At 56.6% G+C, this 17830-nt stretch overlaps 1 protein-coding gene across 3 annotated transcripts; it reads right to left on the minus strand.

Annotated features, from left to right (window-relative positions):
* Nucleotides 1-6041: 6041 nt before the first annotated feature.
* Nucleotides 6042-16325, minus strand: CYTH2 (cytohesin 2). 3 transcript variants are annotated; one of them, XM_012446662.3, is made up of 12 exons: nucleotides 16281-16325; nucleotides 15340-15487; nucleotides 15171-15237; nucleotides 13113-13231; nucleotides 12186-12266; nucleotides 11421-11533; nucleotides 11112-11260; nucleotides 10360-10471; nucleotides 6912-6988; nucleotides 6711-6782; nucleotides 6466-6620; nucleotides 6042-6305 (listed from the first exon to the last, which is right to left on the minus strand). In XM_012446662.3, the coding sequence occupies exons 1-12, from the start codon at nucleotides 16297-16299 to the stop codon at nucleotides 6218-6220; spliced, it is 1200 nt and encodes a 399-aa protein (XP_012302085.3). In that variant the 5' UTR covers nucleotides 16300-16325; the 3' UTR covers nucleotides 6042-6217. The 3 variants fall into 3 exon arrangements, with proteins under 3 accessions (XP_012302085.3, XP_012302084.3, XP_012302087.3); XM_012446661.3 differs by lacking the exon at nucleotides 16281-16325 and adding an exon at nucleotides 15766-15868; XM_012446664.3 differs by lacking the exons at nucleotides 15171-15237; nucleotides 15340-15487; nucleotides 16281-16325 and having other exon boundaries at nucleotides 6912-6990; nucleotides 10359-10471; nucleotides 13113-15146.
* Between the last annotated feature and the right edge of the window lie 1505 nt (nucleotides 16326-17830).

The raw sequence follows: 17830 nt of genomic DNA on the forward strand, positions 1-17830 counted from the left end.
GGGACATCTCTGCTCAAAGGCGGAAACTGCGCAGGGCGAGGCCCCAGCTTCTCTGCTACTCCGGATCCCCGCTCTGCGCCGGCTGTGCCCCGCCCAGCCTGGGCCGCTGCAGCAGCACTGCAGGCTCACAAGGCCACAAGGCTGAAGCAGGAGAATCGCTTGAACCCGGGAGGCGGAGATGGCAGTGAGCCAAGATCGCGCCACTGCACTCCAGCGTGGGCGACAGAGCGAGACTCTGTCTCAAAGGAAAAAAAGAGGTCGTAAGGACCCACAGGGGTTGGGGAAGGTGCAGGCTGTGGTCAGAGCCATGTTGCTGCAAGGTGGCCCTCGGTGCTGGCCAGACATTATCCCAGGGCCGGGGCTAGCGGGGCGGGGGCTCAGAAATGACCTGCTCATGCCCACACCGGATCATGACCACGGCCCACACACAGGTCGGCACTGCCTGTCCCGTGAAGGTCAGGGTCTACACCTCCCCGCCCACCATGGTGCTGCCTCAGTTTACCTATTTTTCCATGTGACCGCCCACCTCACTGACATCCTCATCTCTTGCCTGTACCCTCACTGCACCTCTCTGTGCGCCCCACCCTCGTTTCCATCCTTCTGGCTCCCTGTATCACCCTGCCCCAGTTTTGGTCTCCATCTGATCTGGAGTTTTCCCGTCTCTCCATCTGAATCTCTTCTCTCAGCCTCCTCCTCCCTGTCTAATTCTATTTTCATGTCTCTGTCTTGAGTTCCTCCCTGCCTCCACAGTTTTTGTCTGTGTCTCCCTGTCACCTCCTCTTGTCTCTATTATGTCCTTCTGCCTTGTGCTTTTGTCTCTTTTTGTTCTGAGACAGAGTCTCGCTCTGCTGTCCAGGCCGGAGCGCAGTGGTGCGATCTCGGCTCACTTCATTCCTCCTGGGTTCAAGCGATTCTCCTGCCTCAACCTCCCAAGTAGCTGGAATCACAGGTGCCTGCCATTGCGCCCGGCTAATTTTTGTATTTTTAGTAGAGATGGGGTTTCACCATGTTGGCCACGCTGGTCTCGATCTCACGACCTCAGGTGATCCACCCGACTCGGCCTCCCAAAGTGCTGCAATTACAGACATGAGCCACCACGCCTGGCTGTCTCTATTTCTCGTTCTCGGTTTCTCCAGGATTCTGTTTCTGCCTCTTTTTCCCTCTGACTGGGTCTGTCTTTGCGGCTCTGATCTCTTGGCCTGAACCTGTCCCCCACCACCTGGATACCAGGATCACTGGTGTATTTGAGGGATGTGGTTTGGGTGTGGGAAGAGGGAAGGAGCAAGGGGTGGGAACCCAGCCCCTTCCCTCTGTTACGGAGGCTGTAGTGTAGACTCTGGCCCAGGAGTTAAGGTGCTGGTGGCATTAGAGTCACGTGTAGGTCCTGTGGGGTTGGGGAAAGGGACAGTGAGAGGATAAGGTTTTAGCTTCTTCTCAATACCGCCCCTGCTGGGAGACTCAGTGGCGCCTGATGTGATTTTTGAGACACCTGCCACAGGGTGGGTGCCGCATGAACCACGCCAGGAAGAAGGTGAGAGCTGGACTTTGTGGGGCTGAGGGAGGAGGGGCTGGGGGCCTGGACTCCTGGGTCTGAGGGAGGAGGGACTAGAGGCCTAGATTCCTGGGTCTGAGGGAGGAGGGCTGGGAATCTGGACTCTTGGGTCTGAGGGAGGAGGGGCTGGGGTCTGGACCCCTGGGTCTGAGGGAGGAGGAGCTGGGGGTAGGACCCCTGGGTCTGAGGGAGGAGGGGCTGGGGCCTGGACTTCTGGGTCTGAGGGAGGAGGGACCGGGGACCTGGACTCCTGAGTGTGAGGGAGGGGCTGGGGGTAGGACCCCTGGGTGTGAGGGAGGAGAGGCTGGAACCTGGACTTCTGGGTCTGAGGGAGGAGGAGCTGGGGGCCTGGACTCCTGGGTCTGAGGGAGGAGGGGCTGGGACCTGGACTTCTGGGTCTGAGGGAGGAGGGACCGGGGACCTGGACTCCTGAGTGTGAGGGAGGGGCTGGGGGTAGGACCCCTGGGTGTGAGGGAGGAGAGGCTGGAACCTGGACTTCTGGGTCTGAGGGAGGAGGTGCTGGGGGCCTGGACTCCTGGGTCTGAGGGAGGAGGAGCTGGGGACTGGATTTCTGAGTCTGAGGGAGGAGGGGCTGGGGTCCCCAACTCCTGGGCCTGAGGGAGGCATGGTTTGTTAGTTATAACAAAGTGATATAACTGCATAGGCTGATATGACGAAGTACCTCAAAATGGGTGGCTTAAATCACAGAAACTGATGGTCTCCCAGTTCTGGAGGTCAGAAGTCTGAGATGGTGTGGGCAGGGCTGGCTGCTCCTGAGGCCGTGAGGGAGGATGAGTCCCGGCCTCTCCCTGGCTTCTGGGGGTGTGCTGGCAGCTGTGGTTTTCCTCGGCTTGTAACGGCATCACCCCCACCTCTACCTTCACCTCCACATGGCGTTCCTTCTGCGTGTCCGTGTCTGTCCAAACTTTTATAAGGACATGCATCCTATTGGATTAGGGCCCACATGAATGACGTCATCTGAACTAATTACATCTGCAGTGACCTTATTTCCTAATAAGATCACATTCTGACATGCTGGGGGTTAGAATTGTAATACTAAGTTTTTGTTTGTTTTTTTTCTGTGTTAGGGACACAATTTGACTCGTGCTGAGTCCATTTTTATTGCTCTCACAGAAGACCCGAGGCTGGGTCTTTATAAAGGAAGAGGTTAATTTGGCTCAGATTCTGATGGCTGGAAGGTTCAAGATGGGGCAGGTGCACTCAGTGAGGACCTCCCTCATCCCTGAGGCTCTGTTGTTTTTTTGTTTGTTTGTTTTTCTAAGACCAAGTCTCGCATTGTTGCCCAGGCTGGAGTGCAATGGCACAATCTCGGCTCACTGCAACCTCTGCCTCCTGGGTTCAAGCGATTCTCCTGCCTCAGACTCCTCAGTAGCTAGAATTACAGGTGCCTACCACCACACCTGGCTATTTTTTTTTTTTTTGAGACTTAGTTTCGCTCTCGTTACCCAGGCTGGAGTACAATGGCGCGATCTCAGCTCACCGCAACCTTCGCCTCCTGGGTTCAGGCAATTCTCCTGCCCCAGCCTCCTGAGTAGCTGGGATTACAGGCACGCGCCACCATGCCCAGCTAATTTTTTGTATTTTTAGTAGAGATGGGGTTTCACCATGTTGACCAGGATGGTCTCGATCTCTTGACCTCGTGATCCACCCGCCTCAGCCTCCCAAAGTGCTGGGATTACAGGCGTGAGCCACCGCGCCCGGCCTGAAAATTTTTTTTTTTTTTTTCACTTTTATTAGACATGGAGTTTCACCATGTTGGCCAGGATGGTCTCAATCTCCTGACCTCATGATCCAGCCACCTGGGCCTCCCAAAGTGCTGGGATTACAGGCGTGAGCCACCGCGCCCGGCCCATTGAGGCTGCTTCTGCTGCTGGGGGAGTGAAGGGAAGCGGCTATGTGCACAGAGACCACTTGGCGCTGGAGGAAGCAAGGGAGAGAAAACCAAATTCCCAGATTCCCAGGGGTGAGAACTCACCCCGCAAAGGCAGGCATTAGTCTCGCCATGAGGAATCCATCTCCAGACCACACAGCTCCTATTAGACCCCACATCCCAACACCTGCCACACTGAAGCCTGAATCTCAACATGAGTTTTGGTGAGAACAAACGATATCCAACCCATAGCCGCCTGGAAGAACTAGGCTGAGGCCGGGAGTGGGGGCTCATGCACTTCGAGAGGCGGAGGCCTGAGGTCAGGAGTTCAAGACCAGCCTGGCTAACATGGTGAAACCCTGTCTCTACTAAAAATACAAAAATTAGCTGGGCATGGTGGCAGGCGCCTGTAACCCCAGCTACTCAGGAGGCTGAGGCAAAAGAATTGCTTGAACCTGGGAGGCAGAGGTTGCAGTGAGCCGAGATCCTGCCACTGCACTTCAGCCTGGGGGACGGAGTGAGCAAGATTCCATCTCAAAAAAAAAAAAAAAAAAAAAAAAAAGAAGCGGTCTGGGAGCTTGGGTGTCCTGGGTGAGGAGGGGCCCGAAAACCAGAATTCTCAGTCCCTGGGGGAAGAAGGATTGTGGGCAATACTGGAGGTCAATGTGAAGTGACTGCAGCCTGGCTGCAATGTTTTCCAGGCATCTCCAGCTTAATTTGGTCAAAACAGAATGACTGATTTCCCCTAAAAGATCCCCTTTCGACCACCTCAGTCATGGGACTGTCATTCACCAGCTGCCCCAGCTCTCAGCAAGTCCTGCTGGCTCCTCTTTGAAGGTTCCTGGAGTGGTCCACCGTTCTCCACCTCCACAGTCCCGCTATCCTGCATCCCCAATCCAATTACGTCAGGCCCCTGCTTCCTGGCCTTGCACGGCTTCCATCCTGCTATGAATTCAACTAGAGGCCCTCGCGGGGCGCCAGGCCCCACGCGATCGGCCGCTTGCCTCTGCCCTCCCATCCCACCGCACTCCCCTCCTCGCCACGAGCAGGCTCCGCGCCTCTTCCTGCCACGGCACCGGCCGCCCTGCACGCCGTTTATCCGAGGAGGCGACAGGAAAGGGTGACACAGTGGCGGGACCTGCTGTTTACCCCAGGACCTCATCTCCCACGACCTTCTTGGGTCGATGACTCCATTTCCCTGGCACCTGTGGGAAAGAGAAGTCGCGAATTCTATTTTCTCATCTGGGAACTCCATTTCCCACCAGCCCCCGGGGCCGCCACGGTCAAAGCCTCTTCCGCACCCTTCACGAAAGTACGGGACCCGACTAAGATAAAGAAGGCAAACGCCGCTACGGAGTCTCGGGAGACTGCGACACCCGGGAAACCTCGGGTTTGGCTCTCCCGTGGCGAGGGAGCCGCACAGCCTACCAGGAACTGCAGATCACCCTCCCGCGGAGGGGCGCAGGGTCCCTGCGTTGCGAGGCCCTTCACGCTGGCGGGTGCCTGTGGCCAAAGACGGGACCGGGATCCAGGCCCGACATTCCAAAGCGCCGCACCCCTTCGGAGAGCTCAACAGCGAACACAGCGGGTGGGACTACAACTCCCGGCACGCCCCGGGGCTACAGGCGACTCTCCCACCCGCGCGCTGGTCCCGGACCCTGCCGGGAGTTGTAGTTTTTTGGTTTTTGTTTTTAATTTAAGGAGCTCTTTGTCTTTAAAGGCCGGCGTGAGAGAGTGACATGGGGCCTCCCAATCGCACTCTTCTCGGGATCCACGAGCCCTTGTTCTTTGGGGACACCACATATTCCCCAACTAGAGGGCAAAAGGGCACTGGCCTTAGCCCAGGATTCAGGGGTACCCCACAAGTCAAGACTTCACCTTCAAAGAGGCAGTCCTCACATTTCTTTGGCTGTCAGGAATCCCAGGAAAGACGTTCAGAACACAGGTCCTCAGCCCTATCCTTGACACAAATTGTCCTCCAGAGGAGGCTGATCCTTCGGGGACAGAGAAGCCTTGCCCTCTTGGCCCCATCCAAGGCTGCCCAGTCCACTTCGGGACAACCCATCAGCAAGGCCCTTGAACTAGCTGTGCCCAGCACATGACCCACCTCCTCCCAACTCATCCTCCCCTGACCCTCCCTGAGGTGGTCGCATTTATAGTTCTTCCCGCTCCAGGTTGTCCTCAAAGCCCAGGCCCAGCTCACAACCTCATCAGCTTTATCTCCTGCCCCTCAAAGACCTCAAGCCCAGTGAAAGCAAAGACGGGAACTAGCTGACAGCTAACTGGCTGAGGGCTGTCAAGAAACTTCTAGAATGAATGCTAGACCTTGACCCAGAACCTCTGCATCCACCCTGCTAAGAATTCCATCCCTGACCAATTCCAACCCCAGACTCCCACCGTATTAACCTTCTCCCTTTACTCCACTCCTGCTGGGCTCAGGATGAAACAGAACAGACCCACCCGGGACAGGCCCTGGGGGCCGCACCAAGCAAGCGCCCACAGAGACAGGCGGGTCCAGGCTGCTGTCTAGGGGGAACAGGCTGCCTCCACCAAGAACCTCAGTTCTGTCATCCCCAAGAAATGAGGGGATCAGCAGGCTGAGTGGTTAAATAATTAATAAGATTACCAACAGTGTGTTAATTACAAAGAACAGAGAGGAGCTAGAGGTGGTGAATTTTCCAAACAGGGAACCAGGATCCATAGCCCCAAGGCCCAGGGGTCCGGCCACCCAGGCGGGGCAGCTCCGTAATAAATAATGGAGTTGGGGGCGGGGGTCAGGGCTGCTCCTGCTTCTTCTTGACTGAAATCCGCTTCTTTCTCGCTGCCAGCATCTCATAGAAGGGGTCCACACTCACAGCTGCCCTGCAGAAGGGAAGGGATCCCAGGATGAGGGCCAAGGAGTCCAGGCTCCCAGCCCCTCCTCCCTCAAACCCAGGGGTCCAGGCTCCCAGCCCCGCCTCCCTCAGACCAGGGGTCCAGGCCCCCAGCCCCTCCTCCCTCACACCCAGGGGTCCAGGCTCACTCAATGGACTTGATCCACTCATCCTTCTCCTCCTGCGTGGGGGCTGAGATCCGGTATACCATGTGGTTTCCCTCCACCACCCGGCCATCCGCCTCGGTTTTGCAGGCTTTGATCAGCTGCCCCTTGTTGTTGGGGATGTAAAGCTCAAAGCAGTTCTGGGGATGAGAGGGGAAGGGCGAAGGTGAGAGCCAGCCCTGGGCAGAGGTGGCCTGCCCTCGCAGGAAGGTGAACAGAGAGGGTCTCACCGGTTTCCGGGGGTCATCCACCTCTCGGATGCTCAGGTTCTCCAGGGGGATGATTCCTCGGGGCTCCTTGTCCTGAAGAAGCAAGTTGGATAGAACTCAGACTTCCAAATCCTCACTCCACTCTGCCTCTCTCAGCCCCACAAGGCCAGGCTCCCAGCCCCTCCTCCCAGGACCCCAAAGCCCAGCCCGGGTCACCCTCACCGTCGTGTACTCAAAGTAGTAGAGGCAGTTGTCTGTGAGGATAAACCAGCGCCGCTTCCACGTCTTCACCCGGCCCCCTGAAAGGGAAGGGGTGGGAGGGGGCCTGGGCTCAACGGAGGGGGACAGGGCCTCTGGGAGGTGGGAGGGGCGTAAGAAGCAAAGCAAGAGCGGGAGAGGCGGGGCTCCTGGGGCCTAGGACAAAGCCGCTGCGTCGGGGGAGACAGACAAGCAGGGACAGGCGTGTTGGGGCTCCAGGAATCGTCCACCCCCAGCTTGGGGCTCCACTTTTCTGTTTGTCAGCCCCCTCCTGCTGTGGGCCGGAGGCCAAGGCAGCCCCCTCCCCTCTCTAGTGACGGGGGACAAGGACAGATCGTGTACCTACCTCCTGGGGCAGACAGCGAGAAAGCAGGCAGGACCAGGTGCAGGAGAAGGGAAGGCGGGAGAGCGGAGCACCCCAAGAGCCGCAGGCGACAGAAATAGGGTGGGTGCGGGGCGGGATGTGCAGGGGGTGGGGCAGAGAGGCAAACACGGAGACAGAGAAACAGGCAGAGGGAGGGGAGGGAGAGAGAGGGAAGAAAACCAGTTACATCCACATGAGGGGCGGATGGCCGGGGCCCCTCCCTCCCGGAGAGGCCAAGGGCCCTGAGCACCAGGTGGAGGCCTGGAAAACCCCTTGCATGGGCAGAGGGCCCCAGCCCACCCCCTAAGGTCTGTCCCAGGCCAGGAGGGTCCTCCCTTAACATGGTGAAAGTGCCTCTCCCCTGTAGGTGGGAGGAGGCAAAAACCCCAGTCTTTGGTCTGAGGTGGATGTGGGGGCCCATCTCAGCTCCTGCACAAACTGGCTGTGTGACCTCAGGATACTCTCTTGGCCTCTCTGGACTCCAGCCTGGAGACTCACTTGGGCCCATACCTTCCTGTGGCAAAAGGACCCGCTCCTGGCTTCTTCATGGGCCCAGGGTTAAACAGTGAAAGTCGTAATGGCTTTTATTAGCCATGAAGTAGGAACTGCGGTCGCCCATCTCCACTCCTGCACTGCCCCTTTAAGGAAGGGACGCCCTCTCTAACTGGCGTAATGGGAACAGAGGCCCTCTGGCCAGAGATGCCCCTGGGGCTGGGCAGCCTTAGATGGGGCCCAGAGTCAAAATGAGGAGTGAGCCTCAATTTACTCATCTGGGAAATGGGAAAGGTTGCAGCTGACAGGAGCGTTTTTTTTTTTTTGAGACGGAGTTTCACTCTTGTTGTCCAGGCTGGAATGCAACGGCATGAACTTGGATCACTGCAACCTCCACCTACCTCCTGGGTTCAAGCAATTCTCCTGCCTCAGCCTCCCAAGTAGCTGGGACTACAGGCGCGCGCCACCACGCCCGGCTAATTTTTGTATTTTTGTAGAGACAAGAGTTTCACGATGTTGCCCAGGATGGTCTCGATCTCTTGACCTCCTGATCCGCCTGCCTTGGCCTCCCAAAGTACTGGGATTAGAGGCGTGAGCCGCCGCGACCAGCACAGGAGCAGTTTTGAGGGAAGCAGTTCCTTGTGAGGCTAGCGCCTTCCTGCTTCTCTTTCTAGCCTGCTCACTGCCAGGGAACCTCAAGGACTCTCAATTTCCCCCAGCACGGTCTGCCTCCCTTGGATCCAATACAGGGATGGGGACTGGGGTTGGCTGAACAGTGATTTGCACGTTTTATTTTTATTTGAGAGAGACAGGGTCTTCTGCCGCCCGGGCTGCGGTGTAGCGGCACAATCACGACTCACTGCAGCCTTGACCCGGGCTCAAACAATCCTCCTGCACCACCAGGCCCAGCTAATTTTTTAATTTTTTTGTAGAGATGGGGGTCTCATTATATTGCCCAGGTTGGTCTCAAAGTCCTGGCCTCTAGCAATCCTCCTGTCTTGGCCTCCCAAAGTGCTGAAATTACAGGAGTGGGCCACTGCGCCCAGCCTGACTTGCATATTTTACATTTACCAGGAAACCCTGGCATCTGCTGAGGTGGTGACGCCCTGGTTTAAGAGCACAGTTCAGGCCAGGTGCAGTGGCTCACACCTGTAATACTGACACTTTGGGAGGCCAAGGTGGGCAGATCACGAGGTCAGGAGTTAGAGACCAGTGTGACAAACATGGTAAAACCCCGTTTTTACTAAAAAAAATACAAAAATTAGGCCAGCATGGTAGCACATGCCTGTAATCCCAGCTAGTCAGGAGGCCGAGGCAGGAGAATCACTTGAACCTGGGAGGGAGAGGTTGCAGTGAGCCGAGATCGAGTCACTGCACTCCAGCCTGGGCGACAGAGCAAGACTCTGTCTAAAAAAAAAAAAAGCACAGTTCCACATGGGGAGGCCCCCAAGAGGCAGAGGCCAAAGCTGCCCTGTCCAGTCCTCCATCCGAGAAGCCTGGCCTTGACCCCTTCCCTGAGCTGGAAGCTTCCTCTGGATTCTCCTGCTGTCCCAGGAAGCCTCCATTGTTGCACTGGACTGTAACTTCTCAGATCCGTCTCTCTGGAGCAGCTGTGCCCACTTCTCTGTTATAAGCCACATCTAACACGCAGGTGGCACCTGCTGTTACCAGGCACCGATCCAGGCCAGTGGCTCTCAACCTCGCCTATACATTGGGAGCTCCTGGGGAGCTTTAACCATAACTGATGGCCCTCCTGCCTCTGAGAGCCTGACTTCAGAAGTCTGTGGCCTGGCCACTGGAGTTTTCCAAGTGCCCAGACAAATCTCGCGTGCAGCCAGGGCTCAGAACAACTCCAATCCTCGTGCTAGCTCCTCACTACGCTACCATCCTGTCTGATCCAGGCTAACCGACCGTGAATGCACCAGTGCCACATGTTATGACGAAGACTCCCCTCTCCATCACTGCTGGGCCTCCTGACTCATCTGCACCAGCCCTGGTTATTCCCTCCGCAGCCAGGAGCCAGAATCTGGGATAGATTTCCTCGCTTGTTGGGTTCTTTTCTGCCTGTGGGTGGCATTTCGGGAAGGATGGTGCCTGGGACAGCCAGGGCTCTGGGCCTGATGCCTTGGAGTGCAGGGTCAGTCCTGCCTGGGATCCTGGGAATTCTTCAACTATTGCCAAGGGGAATAACAGGTTCCAGAGGCGGGTCTCACTCAGGCTGTGTTAACGCAGTGGAGAGAAGCCAGAGTGAACTCTCCCCCACAAAAGGACAGCATCACCTGCCTCTCACTGCCTCCTCAGCTCAGCTCAGGGCCTGGCACAAAAGGGCTCCATGAACATCTGTGGGTAAAGGGAAGGGGCTGGGAAGTACTTACTACAGGCCAGGCCCAGCGCACAGAAATGATTTTATTTTCAGCCCCATTTTTTGGGTGTGGAAAACTGAGATTCAGAGAGATCGAATCATTTGCCCCAGCAGGTTTGTGTGGAAGCTGAGTCCAGGCCCAGGCCCACTAACTTCCCCCGAGGAGGGACCAGCAGGGTCGGGAGGGCACGTACCCAGCTTCAGGAGCCAGCCCTCCCGGTCTGGGTTGAAGAAGGTGTGGGTCAGGTCGTTCCCGTCATCCTCAGGAATCTTGAAGGGCTCATTTCGGATGCTGTCGTAGAGGTTCTGAGGAGCAAAGGCTGTATCAGCCACTCCAGGCCCCCAGGACCCCCCCAAGGTTACTCAGGGTCGGGGGACCAGCAAGACCCGGGGTGGGATGACTCATGGTGGGGAAGAGAGAGGGGCAGGCTGGGGAGGGGGCTAGTAGAAGGCAGAGAGGTGGAAGGAGGCCAAGGTGGGAGAGGAAAGAAGAGATGCCCAGGTGACAGGTGGAGAAGTCAGCTGCATCTTCAGAGAAACAGACAGATGGGGAATGAGGCCAACTGAGAGCCGGGAGGTGCGATAGCCAGACAAAGACAGGCCAGTAAAGTCAGGGCCAGTGCCTGAGACAGTCAAGAAAAGAAACAACGAGAGAGAGAGAGAGAGAGAGAGAGAGAGAGAGAGAGAGAGAGAGAGAGAGAGAGAGAGGAGAGAGAGGAGAGGGGGGGGAGAGAGAGAGAGAGAGAGAGACAGACAGACAGACAGAGAGAGACAGAGAGAGGGGAAAGATCACGCACAAGCTGGCATGATCACGCCATCTGGGGGGGTGAGGGCAGACACCAGTGACCCTGGGCAGACAGCTCAGGCACTAGGAGACCACAGGTGGGGCAGGGGTGTCTGTGGCAGGAAGAGGGACAGGACTGAGGGGCAGGGAATAGGGACTGACCCTGAGCAGCTCCTCAGGCAGGTCCCCGCCCTCGTTGATGCCCCGGTTCATGGCCACAAAGCGCTCCAGGCCCGGCTTGTCGCGGACATTGGGGTTGTGGAGGCTGGTGTTGAGCATGATGACAGCAAAGGACAGCACATAGCACGTGTCTGCATAGGACAGGGCAGGTGGTGACAACCCAGGCATGTCAGCCCCCAGCGCCCCCCTCCCCAGGACCCAGGATTCCCGTCTCCCAGCCCCCTCCCTCCCTCAGACCTAGGAGCCTGGCCCCGTCTCCTCTTTCCCAGGACCCAGGAGTCGGGGCCACACCTGTGGACTGGAAAACCCCAGGGTTGCACAGGCAGTATCGCTGAGCAAAGGCCTCCATCATCCGGTCAATTTTCTGGGCCTCTCCGGGGAGGCGAAAGCTCCATAGAAACTGCCTGGGTTGGGGAGGGGCCAGGAGTGAGTGCCAGGGCTGGCAGAAGCCCATCCCCACTCTCGGCCCCTGTGTGAGGAACTGGTCCATGAGGAATCCCAAACTTCCGGCCTCAGCAGTTGGGTCAGGTATGGTCACATGATCCAATCTGACCAATGGGCACTGGCCATGGGAGTGTCGTGGATTGCTACAGAAATAGCCTCTTTCTGCTAAGTTTGCTGGACAGGTCTGGGGTTGTTATCAGGTAAGAGGGTCTGCAGAGAGCAATGCTGACACAGTGGTGAACACGAGACAGAGAAAGTTACTTTCTGCCACTATTTTGGCTCCTGGATATAGCTATGCCTGAAGGAGGCCATAACCCTGGACTCTGATGGTACAGGATGCACTCAGTTCCCTAGTTTTTGTTTCTGTGTGTTTTTCCTTTTTTTTTTTTTTTTTTTTTAAAGATAGGGTTTCACCATGATGGCCAGGCTGGTCTTGAACTCCTGACCTCAAGTGATCCACTCACCTCAGCCTCCCAAACTGCCAGGATTACAGGTGTGAGCCACCGCGCCCGGCCTGTTTCTGTGTTTTTCTTGAGTAAGGTTTGTTGCTTGTAACTAGAAAAGCCCTGACAGGTACATTCCTGCCCTTCCAAACCCCTCCCCCTCACTCACCTGAGGGCCTGCACCAGATTGAGGTCAGTGAACTCATGCAGATCCACAAAAGCATGGAGTACTGCCAGGTTCAGCTCTTCCCTGGAAGGACAGGACAGAGTCACATGCAGTTTGGAGAGGACAGGGCAGGAGTGGGCAGGAAGCAGGGCCCTGGGGAAGCTGTGCCCCCTCTTCAGCACCACAGCTGACCTCTACAGAGGGTGAAGCTCCCCACTGAGCTCCCACACAGGCCTGGCCCTGGGGTGGGGGATGCTCAGAACACACTCTTGGGAGGAATACCTGCCCTGGGAACCCTGGTTAGGCCGGACCTTTGCACAGTTGGGAGAAACGCGGCAAGCACATATACCACTGACCATCACCTCTCTCAAATGATCCCCACACTCCCCAGATATCCAGACACAGTCCCCACAGCCCCCAGACATCCAGAGATGCTTCCCACACACCCCAGATCTCTATAAATCCCTGATTCCCAAATGTCCACAGATGGCCTCCAATCATCTGATTCTAGTCCAGTCCCATGCACCCTAGGCTTCCAAATGACCCCCACAACTCCTAGGCGTCTACAAGGGCCCAATAGTCCCCACAGCTCCCAGCTGACCACACAGTGCCCATGTACAGCCATGGTCCACCCATGGTTCTCACGCTCCCATGATACTTGAGAGATGTTCTCCACTGTTCAGATATAAATGAATGCCTCTCCAGACCCCCCCCGCCCAGGGAATTCCAGAAGGTCCTTGCATCCCCAGATGCTCTCAGTTGGCTGCAGACTCCCCTAACCCCTGTGTCAGTCCATTCTGTCAGTCTGAAGGATGATCTGCCAGAGCCTCTCTGATGTCCCACCTGTGAGCTGCCAGTGTGAGGGCAGGAGCTGGGCACAGGGGGCGGGTGGGAGGGAGGGGCCCCACGGAAGCTGAGTGGTGGCCATACCTCTCCCCCAGGTAGTCCCCGATGGCGGTCTTGTTCAGCCCCTCGCCCTTGTACAGGAAGCGGGCAATCTCCTCGGGTGTGTTCTGCAGAAGTTCATTCTCCACCAAAAACTGGATGCCCTGGTGGTGGGGACAACAAGGTCTCAGTGCTGAGGGCCAGAAAGCCACTCCCCTCACCTCCCGGGGAACCTCAGCATCCATACCTACCCCCACCCTCAACAGACCAGGGCCAGCTTCATTTTCAGCCTTCTCACAGGTCCTTAAACAGCATTCTTCCCGACTCATAGCATTTGCACCTCATGGCCCACCCTTTCTGCCTTTGCCTGGTTAACTGCAGCATCAACAACAGGGTCTGGCAAGGAACAGGTGCTCAATACATTTTCTTTCTCTTTTTTTTGACAGTCTCACCCTATCTCCAGGCTGGAGTGCAACGGCGCCTCGCAGCTCACTGCAACTTTCATTTTCCGGTTTCAAGCAATTCTCCTGTCTCAGCCTCCTGAGTAGCTGGGACTACAGGCATGCACCACCACACCTGGCTAATTTTTTTGTATTTTAAGTAGAGATGAGGTTTCACCATGCTGGTCAAGATGGTCTCAATCTCTTGACCTCGTGATCCATCTGCCTTGGCCTCCCAAAGTGCTGGGATTACAGGCGTGAGCCACCGCGTCCAGCCTTTTTTTTTTTTTTTTTTTGAGACCTGGTCTCGCTCTGTTGCACAGGCTGAAGTGCAGTGGCGTGATCACAGCTTACTGCAGCTTCTAACTGCTGGGCTCAAGGGATCCTCTCACTTCAGCCTCCTGAGAAGCTAGAACTATAGGCATGAACCAACACACCTGGATAATTTATTTATTTATTTATATCTTTTCTAGAGATGAGTTATCACTATGCTGCCCAGGCTGGTCTCAAATTCCTGCTTCAAGCAATCCTCCCGTCTTGGCATCTCGAAGCACTGGAATTACAGGCATAAGCCACTGAACCAGCCAATAAACGTTTGCTGAATGACTGAAAAGGGTTCCAGTTGCTTCAGGAAACAATAACGTGACAACCTGTTAGCAGATGCAGTCTCTCCAGGGCTGTGAACTCAGAGCCCAGGCTAGACTGAGGCTTGTCTGAGTCTCTGTGCTATGAAGACCTCTCTGTTACTGCCATATCTCACTCTGAATTGTGCTACTGGTGTTCGGGGAGTGCTGGGCAGCATGTGATTCTTCTTTCGGTCTCTAGCATCATCCTAGACAGGATCAGGCCCTCAAGAGGCTTCGGAAAATGGGTGTTAAATGAGTATGTGAACAGGCTGGGCATGGTGGCTCACGCCTCTAATCCCAGCACTTTGGGAGGCTGAGGCAGGCAGATCACCCGAGTTCAGGAGTTTGAAAACAGCCTGGCCAATATGACGAAACCCTGTCTCTATTAAAAATACAAAACTTAGCTGGGCATGGTGGCGGGAGCCTGTAAGCCCAGCTACTTGAAAGGCTGAGGCAGGAGGATTGCTTGAACCCAGGAGGCAGAGGTTGCAGTGAGCCAAGATCGCATCACTGCACTCCAGCCTGGGTGAAAGAGCAAGATAATGTCAAAAAAAAAAAAAAGTAAGTGAACAAAAGACTTTCCTGAAGCTGGTGAACACCTATTCATCCTTCAAACCCGACCTGAATGTCTCCTCCTCAAGGAAGCCCTCCCTGACTCTACCAGCCTGCCTCCTCCCAAAGTCCACTACCCTGATACCTCCATCATGGCACCAGTCAACCCTCGTTTGTGCATGTCACTTTGTCCACAGCCCCTACAAGACTCGAGCTCATCTTGGGACTAGAAGAAGTGCGCCCATACAAGTAGACAGTGTAAGACAACCCTCCCGGCAGGGGACGCAACTAGAGAGTCACGAGGGCTGGAACACTTGCTAATGTTCAGAGAACAAATGGACAGCCAGTCTCTGAATCCAGGGATTAGGACCAAGTCTGTCCACCTAGAATAGACCCAGAGCCATCATGCTTCTGGAACCCGGAGGTGCCAGAAGTTCCTGCCTGGACGTCTGCCCAGCTGGTCCCAGTCCTGTGGCCCCAAGCACCTTCTTGGGGTCCATGTTGAACTTCTTCCTGCCCATTGCCATCTTCCGGTTCCGCTGCAAGGTCTTACTGCGGGAGCAGAGAGCAGGGTAGGGGGCGGAAGGTCAACGCCTGGACATCCCTGGCCTCGGTCAACCCCACGCCCCCCAGGTCGTCCGCCCCAGCCCTCACCTGCCCTCATTGGCCTCCAGCCCCTCCACTTCGCTCATGGCTTCGCTGAGCTCCTCCCGCAGGCGCTGAATCTCCACCAGCAGCTCCTGCTTCCGCCGCCGGATGTTCTCCAGCTCCATCCGCTCCTCCGGAGTCAGGTCTGGGGGTTCTAGGGGTCAGGGTCAAGGTTTACAAGTCAGTGCTGGGGGCCGTGAGCCGGAATTCCTGCAGTCTGGGGGCGGAGAGAGCTCGGAAAGGACGCATAATGGGCTTCCTATGTCTGGACTGAAGAATGGGCTGGGGGCCTGGATTCCAAACTCTCGAGTCTTGGGGGAGGAGTGGACTTGGGGCCCGGATTCCTGAGTCTGAGGGAGAAGGGGAATGGGTGCCTGAGCTCTTAGGTCTGAGGGAAGAAAGGGCTGGGAGCCGAATTTCTAGGTCCATTACTTGGAAGGGGACTGAGGCCTTGGTTTTCTGACTCCATTCCTGGCGAGGTGGTAGCTGAGGACTTGGGTGTCCGGACTCCTGGGTCCATGAAAAGTCACTACAGCCAGGGGAGCTGATGACAGCTCGAGAAGAGTTGGGAAGGTGGGGCGGGACAACGACGGCCCCCGCCCCCCAAGATTTCTCCCCTCCTGGCAACCCGAGTGCCCCTCCCCGGCAAGCGCCGGGCTCGCCCGCCCCTCCAGCAGGAATGGTTCCGCCCCGGCCGCGCCTCCACCGCTCCATCCCGCCCCTCCCGCCGCCACCGGAAACAGGCTCAGCCCAAACAATGGCCTGGAACACCCCGCTCTCGGGTCCAGCCGGAAGCCCGTCCAGCGCCCCACAAAAGCGGCGCGACGAGGCTACGACGGGACCCAAAGCCTCTGGGCGGCGCGCGCCAGGAGGAAACGTTCGCGGCAGAACGTTCAGGAGAAAACGCTCTAGCAGTTCCCATCCGACCCCGCCCCTCCCCGACCTACCATAGACGCCGTCCTCCATGGCGGCTAGGAAGGCCCGCGGGGAGTCCGGGGCGGTCCCGCCGGTCGGGCCTGGATCCGCGTTGGCCCGCGGGCTCTGATGAGCCCGCTCAAACGCCCCGGGAGCCACCGCCGCCTCCTCAGCGCCAGTCCTCAGCGCTGAAAAGACTCTCCCTTCGTCTCCCAACCGCCCCTTCAGTAGGGACCGCCCCTCTTTTTGACACCGTCCAATCCACAGTGGGCGCTTTCGTCCTCCCCGCCCTCGACACCAAAGGATCGTCCTCCAGGGCCAAGAGTCGCACAAAAAGCTGATGTAGGTATGTCCGGCCGGAGGTAAGACGGCCCGCGGGACCAATCGGAGTGCAGTCAGGGCAGCAGGCCCCGCCTCCAAAACAAACAGACAGCCCTTGACAGGCTTGCTCTCCAATGAGAAGCCTCGGAAAAGTGTTGTGTGGAGGCGGAGCTACCCGGAACAGACATGACGGCGCCTGCTCAAAGGCCTTGGACACTGGGAGACTAGGTCAACCGAACCCCGCCTCTAAGGGGTGGTACTTTGTTAGTCTTGTTGCCAGGGGGCGGGGCTACAACTGTGGCTTGTTTTTGTAAGCCACACCTCCTAGCAGCCCATGCTGGCTTCTGACCGCAGAGGTTGCCATGCAACGGGGAGCAGCTTTTGGCCTCTTTTGCATTTCTTCTCCGGGTACTTTCCTCTCCTCTCAGTCCCTTCTAATCTTCAAACTCCTTACCATCATCTATGCCCTCCCCATTCCCCTCAGCCTCTTCAGAGTCATGGAGTGGTGAAACGAAAGATTTATTCTTTTTTTTTTTGAAGTGGAGTCCTGCTCTGTCACCCAGGCAGTGGCGCGATCTCGGCTCACTGCGACCTCTGCCTCCCGGGTTCAAGCAATTCTCCTGCCTCAGCCTCCTGAGTAGCTGGGACTACAGGCACATGCCACCACGCCTGGCTAATTATTTTCGTTTTTTTTTTTTTTTTTTTTTGAGACGGAGTTTCGCTCTTGTTACCCAGGCTGGAGTGCAATGGCAGGATCTCGGCTCACCGCAACCTCCGCCTCCTGGGTTCAGGCAATTCTCCTGCCTCAGCCTCCTGAGTAGCTGGGATTGCAGGCACACGCCACCATGCCCAGCTAATTTTTTGTATTTTTAATAGAGACGGTGTTTCACCATGTTGACCAGGATGGTCTCGATCTCTTGACCTCATGATTCACCCGCCTCGGCCTCCCAAAGTGCTGGGATTACAGGCGTGAGCCACCGCGCCCGGCCAATTTTCGTGTTTTTTTTTTTTATAGAGACAGGGTTTCACCGTATGGGTCAGGCTGATCTTGAACTCCTGACCTTGTGATCCACCCGCCTCGACCTCCCAAAGTGCTGGGATTACAGGTGTGAGCCACTGCGTCCGCCCAAGATTTACTTTTTCTAAATGCTATGCTATTTGGTGTCATGGAGAATGGAACAGGGGAAGGTCAAATTTAGTGAAAGCATAGGCTCGGCCTTCCTGGCGCCTTCTGCTGCTCAGACTCCTCTCTCATTCCTCC

The sequence above is a fragment of the Aotus nancymaae genome, unplaced genomic scaffold (assembly GCF_030222135.1).
Source record: "Aotus nancymaae isolate 86718 unplaced genomic scaffold, 86718_ANA_hifiasm-v0.15.2.pri h1tg000028l, whole genome shotgun sequence".
Taxonomy (NCBI): Eukaryota; Metazoa; Chordata; class Mammalia; order Primates; family Aotidae; genus Aotus; species Aotus nancymaae.